The following is a 20930-nucleotide window of genomic DNA, read 5'->3' as shown; positions in this document are numbered from 1 at the left end:
TAAAAATGTTCTTGCTTCCTTCATAGTGGATTTATATGTTGAATAACGGAATATGGTGGTGAGTGGGGAAATGACTATGTCTTAGGACCAGGTGAAGTGATTGGTAAGCATGTGAACTAAACGATACACTACACACTGACGCCCAACCAGCCAAAATGACATCAAAGACAGTGGTAATGGCACATTTTTTCCACGTGCGTGCCGCCGTATTCATGAACCAGAACTTCGACAATAAATCAGTGAGTTGCTACTCAAAAAAGTTTTTCAAGGTTGGCAGGTATGAAATAAACCCGCACATCATTTCCGTTTGCATATAGGCTGGTTGTGTGTGAGCGTGTGTTTATGAATGTCAGTTGTACTCTCACATAATTCATACATTAGAAACGTGCGATGACTTGAAAAAGGTTGCCCACAGTCTGTCTGTGTGCTGACGGGTAGCGGCACCTGTGCAGTAGAGAATGACATTTCTAAAAGTTTCTGTGTGTTCAGCTCTCAGTACGTTTGTAGCTTATAACTGAATCTCTGTTGACTGAAGTTTAGTTTCTATTTTATATCTGCTTTAATTTATGTTTTTGCTAAACAAAAATGTTGACAGCCTAAACTGGAAAATAATTTTCCATTTTTGGAAGGTAACGTGTCTGCTGGTGGTTGAGAGACAACAGAAGGGTCAACCCCAAGAGTCTCATTTTCTTCAGAGGAGGATGCCTCATAATCAGGGTCCTCCTCAACATTATCCTCAGTCTTGGACACATTCTCCTCTATGTCACTTTCAGTGTCAAAGAGCTGTGACAAAACTTCGCTGACAGAAAACCTTTTCTTGCAGGCCATTTTCAAATGAGAGTGAGTGTACAGAGAGAGCACATCGAGCACCAAGAGAAATGGTTTAGAAGGCTGCGGTGCGTTTGCCCCTGCGTTTGCCCCTGCGTTTGCCCCTCCCTTGTGTATCATGTGATGCAAACCACCCCTGCGAGAACCATATTTTCCCTCTCTCAGAGTGCGGGAACTATATTTTCCCTCCCTCAGAGTGCGGGAACAATATTTTCCCTCCCTCACAGAGGGTGGGTGCGTGTGTGTGTGTGTGTGTGTGTGTGTGTGTGTGTGTGTGTGTGTGTGTGTGTGTGCGTGCGTGTGTGGGGTGGGGGGAGGGGAGGATTGAAGATTGTGAAATTGCAACAACCTGCATGTGAAAGTGACCTCAATATCAGCCAAAACAATCTCAGCAAATTTGTGTAAAATGTTCATGTTTTCTATGCTAAAACAGCCTGGGGTCAAATTGACCCCAAGGAACACTGATGCGTACAAAATGCATACAGGACATTGAAAATATATCATCATGTTAATTTTGTGTTTACCCAGTCGTCCCCATTAACTTAGGAAAAGTAATTCAATATGAAGCAAAAAAAACCTTTACCCAGTTGTCCCCATTAACTTAGGAAAAGTAATTCAATATGAAGCAAAAAAAACCTTTTTATGTTAAACATTGAATGGGGTCAAATTGACCCCAAGGATAACAGGAGGGTTAAAGGGTAATTTTGATTTTTTTCAACCTGGACCCCATTTCCCCATGCATTTGTGTCTAATAGACTGATTAGACTGATGGGACCAAAAATCTTTTAAATTGGTAATGAGCGAGAACGCAGTGATGGGCCGGTGTGAACCAAGCTGCAATGGAACCTAATGGGGCAATTGTGTGTGTGTGTGGGGGGGGGGCAATTTTCGATTTTTGTCCACTAAAAGTGATTGTTTTTGCCACTGACAGGCTCAGATTATTATTACAAGTGTCTGACAACGTTATCAATCTCACAAGGGGACTTCTTGTACGAAGACAGCGGTGTGAAGAGTGGAACGTGAGTCGGGAAAAAGGGAGTGTGTTGTTTTGGAGTAGGCTACAGAAATTATAGGTTTGTGTTGTTTTCTAAAATATTTTCAGTGCCGTGGCTCAATATTTCAATTATTTTGACAATGTGGATGAATTTGATGGCCACCATTCATTTGAGCCAGAGTAGCCTATAGGCTACGGATGAAGAGCAGAAGAGGGGAGAAAGAGAGAGAGAGAGAGAGAGAGAGAGAGAGAGAGAGAGAGAGAGAGAGGGAGGCAGCAGCTGTGGAGTGTTTTGTGCGGTCAATAGGCTATAATACTAATACATCCATGGTTTTGTGTTATCTAAAAGATTTTCGTCACTGTGTTCTAGCACAATACTGGACCAATTGCAAAGATTTTTGGTCTCATCAGTCTATTAGACTCAAATGCATGGGGAAATGAGGTTGGAAAAAAACGAAATTACCCTTAATACCAGGTTGAAAAGGGGTCAAAGACTACTCACAATGTTTCTGCTACCCAGAACTCTTAATTAAAGACTATTTCATTTGATTTTTAAAACTATTGCTTTTATTTTATCCACTTCTTCCTCCATCTCCCAATCCCTTATGTTTCCTACAGCTGACGCAGGTCACCATGAGTCAATGAGACGGGCTGTCTTGCCTTTGGACCCCACAGTGCCCTCCAACCTCTCAGCCATCCCCAGGACTGGAGACAGAGCTGGGGCAAATGACAAAGTTGCTCGACCTGGACCTGAACATAGAGCCAGACCCAGAGCTGAACCCAGAGCCTGGCCTGAGGGTAAAGTGTTTGCTGAAATAGAAGCAGGAGTCCATGCCCGGGCAGTTGATGAAGTCCTTGCTGAGACTGGAATTATGACGGGAACCGGCACCTGGGCTGAACTAAGGGCTAAATGGAGTCCAGTGGATGGAGAGGGGGATGACCTGCCAAGCATGCCCAAGGACCCAGCTGCCTGGATGGAGCAGCAGAGGCTGCAGGTGCATGAAGAGAGCCAAAGAGAGCAGGCAACCATCTCATCAGTCCCCACCATACTGGCAGAGAGAGTGGAGCTGCAGGCACCAGCGTTGAAAAAACCTTTAGGACTGCTGTCTAAAGCTGCTTGGACCACCAAAAGCTCCTCTTCATCGTCATCCAAGGCCTCATCCTCCTCCTCATCTACAACAAAAGCATCCTCTTTGCCTTCTTCCTCCTCCTCTCCAGCCAGTAAAAGAGACAGTCAGAGTCAGACAGCAAGATCAGACAACGTCTCTCTGAATGTTGTCAACAGCAACTCCTCCAACAGTAATAGCAGCTCAAGTTTGGGTATGGTGCCGGGTTGTTCTCTGTCATTTAAACATATTTCAGCTTTGACTTTTCACATTGTAATTAATCATTCAGTAAACCCCTCCCCCAAACAACAATCACAGCTTAGCATCCATAACTATGCACAGCAGGCCTGTCAAGCTCTGATTTCTCCACATGCTGAAACAATGTGCATGTGGCTTTCATTAGAGCTATACTCTAAACCGAAAGAGTTTGAAGGGCCCTGTCTTTTTCTTAGCCTTTCTAAACCCCAAAAGACAAAAGCAAAAGTGTTTAGCATCTTAGCATTCCCAGCTAATTAGGTTAATACTTGCAGTAGTAACCTAGTGTTACTTCCAAAGACAAAGAGCATAGTTTCATAAAGATCATCATTTCCATGTCCTCTACGTCAGTGGTTCTCAACCTGGAGGTCGGGACGCCAGATGGTTGGGGAGAAAAAAAATGAAATAACATTATAGACTGGGGAATAGTTTTTACATTACTGTGTGAGTTTGGTAGAGTTCATGTGTTATATATTTAGAGCTTCATTCGTAAATCAGGAGGTCCTGGAACACAGAAAGGGGTCTGAAGGCGGGTCAGGGGAAGAGAAAAAGACACAAACGCATCAAAAAATTTGACAGCAGTCATATAGAAATGAGAACCCTGCATTTGTTTCAGAAATTGCATCTAATTTTGATGGTAAAACAGTCAACATCTTTGTTAACTGAATATATTCCATGTGAGAAAGGAAACCTTGACAGTAAATAAAGGGGTGGGGCATAGCGAGCAGTAAGTTGTTTTGTTCAAGCTTCAGGTTTTTTGGCTAGCGAATCTTCAGCACACCTTCACACAATGACATTTGTTAAAATAATAATCTTCGTCAATCTTCATCGTTAATAACCGTTGTCATCACAATATAATTTTCAGCATTGCTACCATTATAGCCACCTAAACAACCATCATCTTCAACATCCCATTGCCAAAATATTCACCTTAATCATATTGTCATCATTATCATTGTCATTATCATCATCATCATCATCATCATCATCATCATCATCATCATCATCATCATCATCTTTGTCCTCTTCGTCATCCTCACCACCATGTCCTGTCCCATTCTACTACCGCCATGTCTCCCCACTTCCTGGTACAACATCATCACAATAACAATGACATCATCAGCAAGGTAATTCCTCCATAAATAATTTTAGCTTCCGACACAAGAATTAACAGAAGCTAATATCCCATTGTCCAGTATTTCTTATCACATAAATTCATAACACCGTCACAATACAACACATCCTCAAGTGGTGATGTGAGGGGAGGATACAGGGAATGTGGATTTCTAAATCTGAAAGGATTGATTGCCTCCCTCTTGTTCGCCCCAGCCTCTTTTACACATCTCATTGACATGCATCTAGAGTTGATTTAGATGGAATAAATGAACCGCTGGCATTAAAATGCTTCTCTGGTTTACACATTCAAATTGGATTTCTATTTCCTATGAAAAATGTAATAGGCTGCGCACTTCATCTTATGTATTTAAAATGGAAGATGGATGAGAGGATCTTTGAATGCATGCGTTTTTTTCTCCAAATATAATCAAAATTTTAAAGTTCCATGTCAAAGCCAGGTGTAGAGGGGAACAGGTTAAAGGGGTTTATTAAATTCAGGCAATACAGCATATGGTATATATATATATATATATATATATATATATATATATATATATATATATATATATATATATATATATATATATATATATATATATGCTATTGTACCATCCTCATTGTTATACCCCTAACTGAGCACTTTTGTGACATCTTATAGTCTCATGTTATATATGTTGAAGGATAAGGTTGTCAATATATAATTTTGTTATTGTCAACAAATGCCATGAAAAGACCAAAAACAACAATGTGTAAGACCAACTCTAAACATTTTCAGACTTTTTCTTCCCTGCCTGTGGCTCTCAACCCCAAGAACATTAGTTCTTACTGAAAAGTTGCATTTTTTAAACTCTTCTCTAACATTGAATAATATTTATGGCAGCACGACAGCGTGGGGGATTGACTCAAAACTAATTACAGTGTGTGTGTGTGTGTGTGTGTGTGTGTGTGTGTGTGTGTGTGTGTGTGTGTGTGTGTGTGTGTGTGTGTGTGTGTGTGTGTGTGTGTGTGTGTGTGTGTGTGTGTTTTAATGGTAATAAAGGAACATGTCATCCAGTGCAACAGTGTGGCTGATTGCTTTTTTGTAATTTTTGTTTATAGTATTGGACAACAGTGTAGCCATATGACAGTGGAATAAGCTCTATCAGGCTTCACATATGGTACTTGTTATTAGGCTAAATTCATTGTTGGTTTAGGTCTTTTCAAGGGATTGGTTGACAACTTTAGAATATCACTAGATATATTTTAATGTCATTGATTTCCAAATGTATTTCTCCCTGCAGAAGAGTCAGTGAGCAGCCTGCCAGCCTGGGATCTCCCCACTGTCCCCGAGTCACTCCTGTCCACAGTGGGCGATCACGACATCACACTTCCTGCCAACATCACCAGCCCTTTCTCCACCCATCAATGGAACACCACCATGCCCGTGCGCACCAGAAACACCTCACAGCACACAACCACATTAACCACCACCATAAACACATCTCTATCACCTACCACCTCAACTTTACCGCTATTCACCACAGCAAGAGCACAAACACCATCAGGATCCATTACTGTTTCTCACACCACAAGCCAGGACACTGTGACCAATGACAGCCTTCCGCTGACTACTGTAACCGCAAGAACGCCCTTAATGACCACTCTTACTGTGACCACTGCTGAGATGATGACACAGGCGGTGACCACTGGGAGCGCTGTAACAGTATCACCAAATACCACAGCTGCTACCACCACACAGCAAACAACAAGCCTCAAACTGACCACAGTGGCTACAACTCAGCCTACAACCACCACTACAACCACACTTGCCACTACTAGCACCACTACTACGGCCCCCCCTACCACCACCACCACTACTCCTCCCCAAACCACCATCACCACCACTACTCCTCCCCCAACCACTACGACAACTACTACACCTGCAACTACCACTACTGCCACCACCACTACTACTACCACTACAACAACAACAACAAAGGTACCTGCCACCACTCTGTTCATCCCGATGACGTCACTTCCCATCACGACCACTGAACCTCCGTCCAGTACAAGCGCAGAGGAAAGTCCTCTACCATGCAACCTGACCGAGAAGTACTGGGTCAGAACAGGTATGAGACTAAACATCATCATTAGGATAAACATGAAGTAAACAAATTTGAAAAAAGAATGTTGTATTTCTCAAAAATGATTCAAATTGTAATAATTTTAGATGTGTGGAACAGAGAGTAGAAAGAGTTAAGATGAAAGACTAAAACATCAGGTGATTCTCCAAAAAAAACACTTTACTGTTACTTCAGTACTGCATGTCCCTTATCAAATAACCTTCAATGTACTAAACATTATGTAAAGGCAAGCTTTTGCCCCTTTTCTGGAAAAATTATTAGAAAGTATTGATGAATACAGGTAAAATGCCATTTTCAGAAGCACAGGAACAATGTACCTAATCTGTCCAAGATGTAATTACATGCCCACAAATTAATTAAAACTTGCATGAAAGCAAGGGCAGATTTTCCTCGAGCATAAACACTTAAATTAATAAGAAGCTGTAGACTGTATCCTTTGATTACATTTACCAGAGATGGTGTGATACTACAGTAGTAAGACCTTTACTGCTGGGGGGAGGGGGGCGTGGAAGATCTGTCACAGAATATTAACGAGCCAAATATAAACACATTGTGCACAGTCAATGAGCACCGATTGTTTTCCTTTACAGTTCTGTCCATTGAGCTGCGTAGGAACCGGCTGGATCTGATCCTGAAACAGAACCTCTCTAAAGGACTGAGCCACGCCCTGCAGAGAGCCCTGAATGACTCCACAGCCTATGCACAGGTAGGTGTGTCTTACAGGTTCAGGAGATTCATGGGCTAGTAAATACAGGTCAGTGGCTTGTAAACACAGGTCAGGGGCTAGTAAATACTGGTCATTGGCTACTAAACACAGGTCAGTGGCTAATAAACAGGGGGTCATAGGCAGTTAGTTTTGCATGAAAGTATAGAGTTGTCTCATCAGAAGTAAAACACTGCAGTACTGAACATTTTCAGATGTAAAATGGTTTTCAGAGCTTTAGCTTGCTTTGCTTATACTGTAGTACACACATTTTACCTCAGCATTTAATACATTTACTACCAATTCCAACAGGTCAAACAGGCTTGATGTAAATTAGATGACCACAAGTGTCTATCTGCTTCATTATACTGAGTAAAAGCGCTTTCCTATTAGGCTAATAAGATCATCCAATCTTTACATTTTAATTTTGCCTCAGTGTTGCCTCTTCATGTGTTCATTCTTGAGTGTGTCATCACTTTACACTATTTTACAGTATTCATAATTTTCTCCTCCTGCTCATTCATCTCACAAGGACTGTGAATGGTGCTAGAGAAGACCAGGGAGAGGTGACTAATGCAGACAGCATTCAAGTCTGAATAGAAATAACCTGTTGATTAGTCAGGCAGTGTTTGATCAGAGAGGTTATCACACACACGCACGCACGCACGCACACACACACACACACACACACACACACACACACACACACACACACACACACACACACACACACACACATTTAGTAATAAATGTGTGTGTCAATAAATCCAGAATAATGTAGCGATGATGAAGCAAAAAACCAAGTAATCAACTAAGTATCTGTGGACACTCATAAGAGGGATTGCAGTGATCAGTTGAAAAGAAGCGTGATATAGAATGCATTGTGTATAGTTTCCCTAGAACAGGATCTTATTGTCTTAAGGAAGGATGATCATAGCTCTCTGATCCTGTGGGCCTAGTTGATGGACAAATCTAAAAATTGATGACAAGGCCTGGACAAAGTCACAGAGAACAAACAACAAAGGGCTGATTAACACTTTAAATACCTAAAGACGTTAAGTGATTTACGACTAGGCTATAGCTAGGAGCCCCTGACCGAAGACTCAGATGTAAGCTACTGAGACCCACAGAATAAAACAAAATTTGCCATTCAAATGTACATTCATTTATATGCTATGCTTAACTAACCATGCTGTGCTTTGTGTAACTAACCATCCACAAGTACGGTAGTAATGTAAAACCATAGAATAGTGTTACTATGAATTGTTGTAAGTACATTTAGTTGACTGTGATATATGTCTATCTCAAACAGAAATTCCCGTGCACAATGGTGTTCACACCTCAATTTACTATTCATTAACCTCTTATATCCTCTTATTTTAAATATATATTTTTGATCTGTTTAGTATAGTATTACACATTTTCATTTACTGTTAAAACCATTCCAAAGATGGACTCATTTAACTGTGATAGCCTAAATATTTGCTTTTGCATTTGTTCTAAATCTTTATTCTGTGACCATAGAAATTATTATATATATTATATATAGACATTTATTTTATCAACTAAGAAGGCAAAATCTCTTTCATCCATTGAATGTGTTTGATCGGTCAGCAGGGGACAGTTTAAGAATCAAAGACATTGGAGAAAGGCATTTGTAGTAAACTTTATTCAATATGTTATGAAAAAGATTTAAACATTGAAACCTAGAACACCACACCCCTTTTTCAGAAGAAGTGGAAAGAATCTTCTCTTTTGTGCGGGACCATCATAGCTAAACTCTGATCTGTCCTGAGGAGCAGTGCTTAATTTCTTAATTAAAGTGGGAGGTCCCGGAGCGCAGAGGGGGGGTGGATCTGGCGACTCAAAATGGGGGTTGGAGGTAACGGAACAAAAAAAAAATTATACTGCCTACGTAGCTTCTCTGACTAAAAAAACCTAAACAACGCTGTGAGTACATCAGGGCAATGTTTTTTTTTATTATTTCAGAACATGCACTGCATCGGTGCAAAATGTAAACAAAACAAAAATACACTGCAACAATCGTTTTCACAAGCAGCAATTATCCATCGGACTATTAAATTAACCAAAAACCCCATCGTGGTCTCCAAATTCTTAATCGGCAGAAATGTTTTTTGCTTGTTTTGGATCCGACTGGCCAGTGTATTTGAAAAAGTTAAGCAAACGTTGTTGTCTTTTTGACATTTTTCCCCTGGGTGAAATGAGGCTATAACAGCATCTCAACCAGCACAAGCGCTTGTGTCACTTGAAGTGCAGCACCGCGCTGTTGAAGTGCCTCCCCTCCCTCCCTCCGTCCCTCTCCCCCCTCTGTCTTACCCTGAAAATTCACCTTAAAACGCATCGTAAATGCAAACACGAGATTTTTGTTGAACTTCAATGGGGAATAAAGACTAACCTAGACAGATAACAAAGTGAACACTACACAAACAGTAGTTTATTGTTTTCATTTAGGCGATTCATTTTTCATAGTGACACAGGAGGTGCCGGATTCGATAAAAAAGGTTCCGGATCCAACGTCGGAGGTGCCGGAACATGTTCCGGCGTGTTCCGGCTCAAATTAAGCCCTGCTGAGGAGGGGGTGGGGTTGTTGGCTGAGTCCTGCATCCTGTCCTCCGCATCTGCTGAGAATCAAGAACATTCAAGGTTCTTTCTACGTCTGGATCTATATGAAAGATAAGAACTGAAGAACTTTGTATCCTGCCACGACAGATCTCTCTGCGGCCCAGGCATTTCTTCCTGCTGTGCCGACATCCAACCCCTATTTGTTGAGTGTGAGCCGCACCCGCAACTGCCGCATCACTGTGCTGCCTAATAAGAAGCGCTCTGATGAATCTCCGCTGCACAAATGTGCTGAGGGCCGACATTCAACCCCATTGAACGCACTCCTATCCCTCCCGTGTACAAGTCTAAGCTTGATGTACGTCAGCGCCACATTGCTAACAGTAGTCTTGTTTTTTTGTTGTTGCGATCAATCAATCAATCACCTTCAGACATACAAAACAAATTCCACAATGTGTGACAGGTAATGTCAGATGGCACACAGAACAAAGAAACACAAATTGAACAAGAACAAAGACCCTCTCCCACCCCTCACCCTCTGCGGTCTCAAGGAAAACAAAACAAACAAACAAACAAACAAACAAACAGAAACCACACCTTGCCTAATCACTCTCCTCTAGTTCTTGTGGGGCTGAGGTCATTAAGTCTGATATTTGCGCTGCTGCGCTTTCCCATAGGCTGATAGTTGACGATTTGGCTTTGTTAATCCTTGCTGTAGAGAGCTCAAGCATAACTATGTCTAGAAAATACGCCAACCACTGTTTTATACAAAGCAAGTGAGGGGGGAGCCAGCGCTGAGCTATCATTTTCTTGGTTGCAGTTGAACCGGCTAGCCAAATATTCTTTCTCCCAAGCAGGTGTAATTTAGAGTCGTCATTAAGTAACAAAACAATCGTGTCAGTAGGAACTCAACATCCTATCACATCAGATATTATTGATGTTTTTTTATTCCAAAACTCATGCACCTGTTCACACTCCCAGACCATATGCAGGAAAGTTCCAGTTTGTTGTACAATAGGGAGTGGGAATGACTTTAGAGACATATTTCTTTTGAGGAGTCCAATATGTCCTATGACATATGTTGACGTGGATATACTGGTGATTTGGGTTCTTGGAACAGTGGAAAATCTCCCAAACTGTTTCCCAATTAATTGCGTTCCCCTTAGGGCTCAGCTCTTGCTCCCATTTCTTTACTATTGGGAGTTCTCCTATGGATACTTGCATCAGTTTAGCATAAATATTGGACAATAATCCTCTCACAGGAAAATCAACAAACCATTTAATGACTGGGTACGCCTCAAGGCTGTTTCCCCATGGCACTCCATAACATTTTAGGGCTGATCTTAAGCACAGATAAAAGTAGAAGGATGTCCTGGGGGTCCTCAAAGCTAGCATGTCTTCAAAACTCAACATACCTTTCTCATTGAATTGAAGCTGGTCTAAAGTATAAATACCTCTGTCACTCCACTGCTTACAAGCAAAGGTTTTTTTTTTACCAGACATTAAGTGTGCATTGTGCCATATTGGGGTATTCAAATGCCACTTATTGGTGTAGCGTAGTTGCTCCTCCACCTGTTTAAAGTTGGTCAATGAGTTGGTGATAATAGGGCCATAGGCTAGCATACACTTTTTTGGACACACAACCGGAAAAGGCAATGTCTTGCAGTCTTAGACTTCCAGTGAGGTTTTGCTCTATTTCTCTCCATGGAACTGTAGATGAGGGGTCCCACATTGCAGGGTAGAGTATTTTAGCCTAGGTTGTTTATTATTCCAAATATACTGCTGAATTAAGGTATCAAGGTTCTTCCAGAAATGTATTGGTGGGGGTAAGGGGATCATTGTACTTAAGAACTTGACACGAGGAACTATATTCATTTTAACAACAGCAGTCCTGGACCATAGTGATGTAGGCAGCGCAGACCAATTGGCCAGATCCCTTCGAACACTACTTAATATAGTTTCATAGTTGTCCTGGACAACTCGCTGTAGTGATGCGTGTATGGTGATGCCCAAATATGTAATTTTGCTTTGGGTTGGTATTGTAACACTAATGGCTGATGTCACATGCCTGTTGTTCAATAAAAGAAGATTAGATTTATTCCAGTTAATTTTATAGCTGGAGATTGAGCCAAAAGATCTTAAGAATTTTTGGAATAGAGTCCTCAAGATCAGAGATGTACAACAAAATATCATTTGCAAATAATGATATTGAGCTGCTATTGGATTTAATCTGGACATTACAGGTTTTATTTTTGCCTTATGGCTTGGGCTAACGGTTCAAGAGAGATTGCAGACAGCATGGGGGAAAAACGGGCATCCCTGTCAAAAGCCCCGCTCGATGGGAAATGGCTGAGAATGCAAGCCATTGGTTGAGACGATGGCCGTGGGATTCACATATAAAGTACGGACCATGTCAATGAATTTGGCCCCCAAACCAAGCCTCTCAAGTACTTTTCACAAGTAGTTCCACTCTAGGCGGTCGAAAGCCTTTTCCGCGTCCACTAATAAAACTGCTGCCATTGTTGCAAGGTTTTTGGCTTCTTCTATTACATGAAATAGTCTGCGTACATTGTCTGCAGCATGACGCTTTGGTATAAAACCTTATTGGTCGGGGTGGACTAGCTTCTCGATAAAGCGCTCTATGCGGAGAGCCAAGACTTTGTAATAAAGCTTAATATCAGTCCCGATGAGGCTGATATGCCTGAAATTTGAGCAATCCATAAGATCTTTGCCATTTTTGATTATAATGGAAATTAGCACAGTGTTGGTTTGTTGGTGGAAAGTACCCTTCTCTATGGCTGAAGTTAAAGCTTGTAAAATGGTAGGTCCTAATATGTCAAAATACTGTAGAAGAAGTTCTGATGGAATTCCATCCAACCCTGGTGTTTTCCCTTTTTTAACTGTTTTTAATGCTGATTGAAGTTCGACCCAGTTCTTCTGCCTCCTCTGAGACAATAAGAGGCAGGTTTAGTTCTTTTAGGAACTTCTGGTGCTGTGTCAGATCTGGGTTGCAGTAGGACTCATACAACTTTGAATAGAAGGATTGAAAAGTGGCGCTGATATCCTTAGGATTTGTTGAGATACCTCGATCTGTGCGGATGCTGTTGATAGTTGCTCTGGATTCGCTTTGTTTTACTTTCAGAGCAAGCAATTTGCTTGGTTTACAGCCATTAAAATAATAATTTTGCCTCACTCTGTGCATTATGAATTAAGCTCTCCTTCTTAGCAGATCATTTAGCTCTGTTCGACTTGTGACTAGAAGAGTATGGTAGATTTAGAAAAACAAGACTGCTCTAAAGATTTACAGCATTCTTCCAACTCCGCAATCCTTGCCTCTCTTTTCCTCTTCAAGTTGACCACGAAGGAAGGTGTGAAATCTCTAATAAATCCTTTAGTTGCCTGCCAGATAAATGCAGGGTCAGAAACTGAGTCGGTATTGATTGATATAAACTCAGCCAGTTTGGCTCTAAATTCTGCATCAAAAGCTGTATTCTGGAGAAGGAAATTATTAAATTGCGATCTCCTAGATCTTTCTCCTAACATATCACAATGGAATGTGGTTATCAGCGCATTGTGATTGGACAGAATTGCTGGTTCTATTGCTATCGTGTGGAACATTGCCTTAAGCTCACTGGAGCACAAAGTATAATCAATGCGGGAGTGGGTGAGGTGACGTGTGGAAAAGAAAGTGTAATCCTTGCTAGTAGGGTTGTGCATCCTCCATATATCTGTAAGATGGTGGGATTCCACAACTGCTCTTAACATGTCTAATATTATTTTTGGGGTTTTTGTGTGATTGACCCCTGATCTGTCCTGATTTAAATCTAGTACTGCATTCATGTCTCCCCCTATAATTAGTGAATATTCATTGAGAGAAAGCAATTCATTGGTTAGGCGCGGGAAAAAACTTTCATCATATGTAGACGGTGCATATACTGAAACAAAGGCTATTTTCCTACTCCTTGTCGTGGTACAAATATAAGATATCCTGCCTGATAGGTCTTTACTACTTTTGTCTAGGGTGAGTGCGCATTTCCGTGACAGCAACACAATGGAGCCCTTGGTTTTGGTGTTGTCACCAGATGAGGCAGCAACCTTGAAGTATTTATTTTGTAGACGATTTACATCTCTTTTAAGTAAATGTGATTCTTGTATAAGCGCCACATCTATGTTCTTCCTTCTTAAATAGTCCAGGAATTTAGCTTGTTTGATCGGCCCGTTTAGCCCCCTGATGTTAACTGAAAGGATTGAAAGCTCATCCATCTTCAAAATTTGCACGCACACATCTCTCGAGTACCCTACCGGAATTCACTGATAAAGTTGTAGCAACGGGTGAACTGTTAGCTCTGAGCAAAGTGTGGTAAAAACATAAATAACCCTCTGAGACCGCAGACCCCAACCCCTATCTGCAAGATACGTGGCCTCATCAAATGCGGCTCCAGCAAACTCCAGCCCACAATTACCCCTCCTGTGTAAAGTCACAGGTATGTTGAAACAGGTTTATGTTATGTATGCTAAACATGAACGGTGTTACAAAAACCTTAGAACTAGGTCTCAACCAGCTATCAAATTCTGAAATAAGCTATGTGAAAAACACACCAACCTGGTTGGAGTAATAAACAGATTATAAACTGGACGGTCAACATCCATCATATTTTTTAAATGTTCCTTTAAAGCTTGGCTCCAAAACTTACATACAGTGTCCTCGAGACAAATTTAGCACGGTAGCCCAGACACCGCTAGTCCACAGCTGCTGGGTCCGCCAGCCTCGGCCCCACCAGCCTCGGCCCCGCCAGCCTCGGCCCCGCCGCCGGCTCCAGCACCAGACGCGAAGTCCCCCCACCGTCCTCCGGCACTGTTGTCGGCAACAGGCCCCGGGGCGAAGCGGCCCGTGTTGATGTCGCGTCATCCTCCACATCCAGCTCCCGACAGAAAACGTCCGCATCTGTGGCTGCAGTGAAGGCGAACTCTCTCCTTCCGTGGGTCACTCTCAGGGTGGCCGGGTGGATGAGCAGGTCCGGGGGGCCCATAGCATTTATCTCGTGTTGTGCTCCTTCAAGCGCCCGATCCTGCTGGGTCGTGAATGCGCTGCAGTCAGGTTGTATCAGATCACGCACGCACGCAAGTTCCCTTCGTCTCAAGCTCTGCCCTGATGTGTTGCAGCGAGGCATTCATTTCCGTTAGCGCTCCCTTTATTGCATTGTAAACCACTGATTCAAGCACACTTTGTTGTTTTTCCAAGACCTGAGCAATCAAGTCCTCTATGTTCGGGAATGCGCTAGCATTAGACGCTATGTTAGCCATCGCTCTGTTAGCCGCCGCCATGTTTGCAGATTTTTGTTTCCGAGTATGTAGCTTAGACGACAACGGGACCGGTTTTCTCACACTTGCAGGCAATTCACTGAGTCACTGTGATATCAGATAAAACGATTTGGCGTCGAAGAAAAAGTAATAGACCTGGTTATTCAGTGAAACGCGGAGGTGGATATGAGAGCCCTAGCTTGTTGGCTGTTGGTCACGTGATCTCCCTCATGTTTTTTTTTTAAACATTCAGTATCATAATATTAGGTGTTTGCTTACTAGTGAATGAGACATAAAGTAAAATTCCTTTCTCTGCTCCACTCTGAAGCAACGAGGCAGCGGTGCTCGTGCACGTCTGTGTGTGGGTCGGAGCCCCGAGGGCAGGGGGAGGGGTTAGATGGAGCCCTGAGGAGATGCTACTTTCAAATCTTGCTAACTTATCAACATTATCAACCCTGCCTTTAAACATCAGTTCTTTAGTTGTTTATTCATTTGTGTGCCTGTTTAGTATCTGTGAGTGCCGGAGTTTTTCTTTTTTTCTTTTAAGAAAGAACACTACACTCAAACAATACACCTCTTTTGCAAATGGGCTGTCAGTTCCACTGGGAAAATGTCTGCACATTTTACAGAAAAGCATGTCCTTATTTACAGTTTATTCCAAACAAGAAAAAGGTCCATACCTCTTCCAAGAAAAGCTCCTCCTTTAAATAACACCATAAAGAACTTTGTTTAGCCAATGTTGTGACGGTAACGTTACATCGGCTGAAAAGCCAGCTAGCTAGCTGGTTGAAGGCAGCCCAGAGAGTCTGCCTGTCTGAACTAATAGCAACCAATTCCAGTGGCTTCCACACACAGTCAACAATATGTCAAGTTTATATTTATTTCTTTTCTTACATACATTTGAATATTTTTTATAGCAAAATGTATTTTGATCAAACTTGGTGGGCCAGTGAGTAATGTGAGTGGGCCAGTGCCACCCAGGTCCATTACTGGCTATGCGACTGATCTGCGGTACAAATGTATGTGTTTATGATTAATAATTTTAAGTTATTAGTTATCATCATATATTTTGGGTATTAATTGATTATTAATTAGTAACACTTGCTACTATTCTGCTACATTAAACTATTATTATCTTTCTTCCTGCTTGATAGCAGTGCAGTCAAGTGATCTTTCTAATCTGTTGCGGATCATTTTTGTCTTTGTTTTGATTTGCCTAATCTATCTTATGTTCCTTCAACCTCCTTCAACCCAGTCTATTTCTATTTCATCTTTACCTTCTCTGTCTCTTTTCAAACAATCACTCTCTCGCCTTCTCTAGCCTCCTTTGTAGGCTGTTTCTCGATATTGCTCCCCTCCTCCATCTCCTATCTGATTGCTTCCTCGGTTTAAGTCGATAGATTTTCTGCCAACCTGTCTATCTCGCCTGTCTGTTGTTGTGCCTGCCCTGCCTGCACGCATCTCTGTCTGTCCACCTGCCTCTCTTCATCTCTGTCTGTTTTCTGTCTTCATCTGCCTGCATTTTCTAATTTCATCCAGTTGTTTGTGCGCCCGCACTGGGAGTGACTCAGTGTCTCTAAGCTCCAGTCCTCTTTCATCTACCCCCTGCCACACACACACGCACACGCACACGCACATGCACACGCACACGCACACACAGTTCTCCTCCTCTCCATCAGATAATGTAGACTACCATTTGGCAACCTGGATCAGTCTATTGAGAGACAGCAGCAGCAACAGTAAGGTATAAAATTGGCTAGAGCTTTAAACTGTGATATGTAGGCTGTGTTTTGAGGCACTGTTGATGTGCAAATGTTGGCTTTAGCAGCCAACATTTAGGGATTGTCAAACAGCATGAAATTAGCAGTGTGGTTAATTGATTGCACAATTGGCCAGTTTTACAGCTTTAAAATGTTGGCAGGTAGAAAGTAGTGACAGCAGAGGGCAACGTTTCTTTTTTTAGGTATGCAAAACAAAAGTGAAATAAAAACCATGCAGCTTCTGCAGGGTGCGTGAGGAATTCAAAATGGGTTCCACTTCATTTCAGCCTCCTGCATTAGTCTCGCATTACCAGACTTTCCTCCACAGTGCTACAGAGGAGGGTCTGGCTAGTCCACACAGCATTACGGGATGGGAGAAAAACGTGCTCTGGTTTATTGTCATTTCTTTAAACCAATCACAATTGTCTTGGGCGGCGCTAAGCACCGGACGAAGCAACGCTGTTGTTTTGGCGGAATATGTGTATGTTCAAAGGTTTTTTCAGTCGTGCAACAGAAAACTCAGATTGGACAGATAGTCTAGCTAGCTGTCTGGATTTACCCTGCAGAGATCTGAGGAACAGTTAACCACAGTCCTCAGAAATCCATCGGATTTTAAAATGCCAACACAAAGAAAGTGGAAGGTAACGGACATTCGGCCGAAATGAGCGACATCCGGTGGAATTTCCAGTGGCACCTGAACAATCCCGGAAGTGAAACATCGTCCATATAGACTAATAAACAAATAATAAATTCTTTATAATGCAGTAACACACTATAGTGTAGCTGGAAACAGACATATAAGACATTTTTTATTGTTAACAATTTATTTGTCAACAATTGTGAATTGTCAATTATGAAGTATCCATAACTGGAGAATAAACAGTCAATAAATCCTTGATAACACAGTAGTTATAAATATATGTATTTATTGATCCTTATGTGGGCTATATATAGTTCATGTTAAGATAGATAGTGTGACTATTGAAAGAGTATATGTAAATACATTTCTCGGTGTGATACATAGATAGATATATAGATATATAGATCACAAGCTCTGCTGGAAACCTCATATAAAACACGTTTAACCTAAAGTGTCATGACGCATCTCAGTCCTGAGTAAGGCAAAGCATGTATTGGATCACAAATCACTGCATATTCTATATTGTTCACTGGTTTTACCTTATTTAAATTACTGTGTGGAGGTCTGGGGGAACACCTATAAAAGCACACTGCAACCACTGATCACACTACAAAAAAGAGCCATAAGAACAGTTCATAAAGCAGGATATTATGATCACACCAACACTTACTGTTTTTACATTCCAGAGTTTTAAAGTTCATTGATGTAGTTGAATTTCAAGTTTCAAGCACAAATCATGTATAAAGCTAAAAACAGACTACTAACAGGTAATATTCAGAAGTTCATTTTTGACAGAGAGGGTTATAATTTAAGGGATAAGTTTAAATGAAAGGTTTGAGCTGTTCGCATGACTATAAAAAATCTGTGCATTACAATCAGTGGTGTGAAATTGTGGAATGGTCTGTACACAGAACTAAAGCAATGTCCAAACATAATCCAGTCCAAAAAAGTTACAAAGCAATCATTTTCAAAAATTATATGAAAGGAGGGCTTTAACAACTGCAATATATGTGTTCATTGACGTATGTGTATGATTATATGTGTGTGTGTGTGTGTGTGTGTGTGTGTGTGTGTGTATATGTGTGTGTGTGTGTGTGTGTGTGTGTGTGTGTATGTGTATATGTATGTATATATGTGTGTATGTATAGTATATATATATATAGGCTATATATCATGAGATAATTGTGAATAAGATATAAATATGTGTTAAATGAAATAATAATAATAATAATAATAATAATAATAATAATAATAATAATAATAATAATAATAATAATTTACTGAGTTATGGAAAAGGGGTAGGATTAAATAAGTGTATACTTCTTCCTACTCCTTTTCAGACATGTCTATGTTGGTTTTTTGTGTGATGTTTTGTTTGGTTTATTTTTGATATGTCTGAAATAAATTTCTTCATTCATTCATTCATTATATCATCTTTTTATCTATCTTACTATTTTATCTTTATTGCTTTAAATACATTTATAAAATAGACAATCTAAAATTATTTATCCAATGTGAAGATCATGTAGTACTTGAATTTCAGAAATATTTGAACAATATCAATAAGAGCCTGAAACCATCTTTGGAGCACAGCAAAAAAGGAAAAATAAATTTCCTAAATGTGAAAATCACAAAAACTAATGACGATGTGGACTTAAATACTACCATCCATTGAACAACCATGGATCGAAATACAATCTTATGGGCAGATAGTTCCATCCAAAAACTCTTATAGACAACATTCCATTCAGCTTTCAATGACTCAGAAGTATATGTGACACAGAGAAAGAGTTTGATGAACTGAACGAGGTCGCAAAAGAAATAGTCAAAAAATCACTTAAAAGAGCTAAATCCATAAAAAGAAAACAGAACCAAAAAGAAACCACACCAGTCTTCAAAAATGTATTTGTGATGCTACACAGTGAACACGCAAATAAGTATAAATCTCAAATAAGAAACATCATTAAACGCAATTGGCACATTCTTCAGAGTGAAGTGTCTCTCAAACCACTATTCACAGTATGTTCTAATTTAGACGTGCACCGGGCCTGAGAGACAATGCAGTACCGAGCTACCTTCCCCCTCCCATATGAACAACCTGTCTAAAAAAAGCCCCTCGGAACTTTTAATTGTGGGAGTTTTAATCATTGTATTAATGGTTTTAAGATGTGAGCACATCTCGCATATATCAAATGAGACATTTTGCTAATTGCACACCAAACATGTTGTATATAGGCTGTAGAGAGTTGAAGAACATACAAATGCCATCTGCACAAGGAATGTTGATTATGCTATGGCATTACATCATGTGCAAACGGGACATGGTGACCCTAACACACTGATCACAACACTTGATCCAACAATGTTGCTAGACTATAGTCTCACAAAGCCAGACATTACTCCACAGTGCAGCAGAGTAGCTACTGTTAGATGCTGGCTATGTTGACAATCGTAAAAGCCTGTGCTCCTACTGCAACAACCGCTAAAACATCATGACCTCGCAGGCCTCTCTACCCAACTGTCAGCCACACTTTCTTTAACACTTTAACACACACTTTTTAAAATTACGGCAACAACCGCTAAAACACCCCGTCCTCTATAACCAACTGAAAGACACACTTTCTTGGCTAAAAATTACTCATTGTTTGTCGGCTAAGGCCGCTGAAGAGGCTACACGGCTATTTTGCCAAAGTTAAATTGCATGTTTCCATTATGAGGAAGTCAAACTTGCAGTTTCTGTCATAGGTCTGTCGGTGGTTGTAAACAGCTATGGCTCGCTTGCCTGTTCCTCCGGTAACGTTAGCAGTTATCGTGTGTTAGTATGGTGGCGCTAGCCAGGACCAGTCAGGATCCCTTCACCGGCCGTGTCTCAATTGTTTTTGTGAGTAACCCTACCCTAGTAGCCATGATAAATTACCCTGAAGCTAAATGCTTACCTGTTCGGGAGGAAGTTAGCCCTTTTGGGCTTTAAGCTGTCTCCATCTTTCAAATACATCTCCAATATTTACCCAGGTTTTATTACGTCTCTGGTCATGCAACTGTTTAGAAACATGGCAAGGTTTTTTAGGTTGGGTAGATTCTATATTTGTTGATCCCGTTCATTTGTTTGCTGCTTTCATGGCTGTAGCGCGCTGGGTTTGCGTTTTTACATGTATATCTGGCAACCAGGCCGGGCTGTCAAAATGGGCAGTTCATACCAACACACAAGCCAAAACACAAACAGACATTCCGTCACGGAACGGACATCTAAAAGGAGAAAATACTGGCAATAGCATTGTTGTCAGAAAAGCATGTTTCCTTAAAGGTGCCCTGCCACACAAAACCGTTTTTACTTGTATTTTTTTAAATATGTCAGGTCCAAATGTGTTTGTGTTATGTCGTGAATGTGAAAATGAACTGCTACCTCCTCAAAAGCTGGTCAGTCTGACGTGGTGTTGCCTGAGCTCATTACTATTCATGAGCTCGCCCAGTTGTGCTGGGTAAAGGATGCCGATAACCAGGCTCTCATTGGCTAGCTGTTAGCC

General features: G+C 41.1%; 1 protein-coding gene across 1 annotated transcript in view; it reads left to right on the top strand.

The window, feature by feature from the left end:
• The window catches only part of kiaa1549la (KIAA1549-like a), a 248641-nt gene that overhangs the window by 63104 nt on the left and 164607 nt on the right, over window positions 1-20930 (top strand). Inside the window, exons 2-4 of the mRNA XM_078258059.1 lie at window positions 2450-3142; window positions 5580-6407; window positions 7013-7128. Of these exons, the coding sequence (XP_078114185.1) occupies window positions 2450-3142; window positions 5580-6407; window positions 7013-7128 (1637 nt within the window). The remainder of the gene's footprint in view (window positions 1-2449; window positions 3143-5579; window positions 6408-7012; window positions 7129-20930) is intronic.

The sequence above is a fragment of the Sander vitreus genome, chromosome 8 (genome assembly GCF_031162955.1).
Source record: "Sander vitreus isolate 19-12246 chromosome 8, sanVit1, whole genome shotgun sequence".
NCBI classification, from domain to species: Eukaryota; Metazoa; Chordata; class Actinopteri; order Perciformes; family Percidae; genus Sander; species Sander vitreus.
Note: the sequence above shows the minus strand (reverse complement) of the source record. Positions and strands in the feature narration are given on the sequence as shown.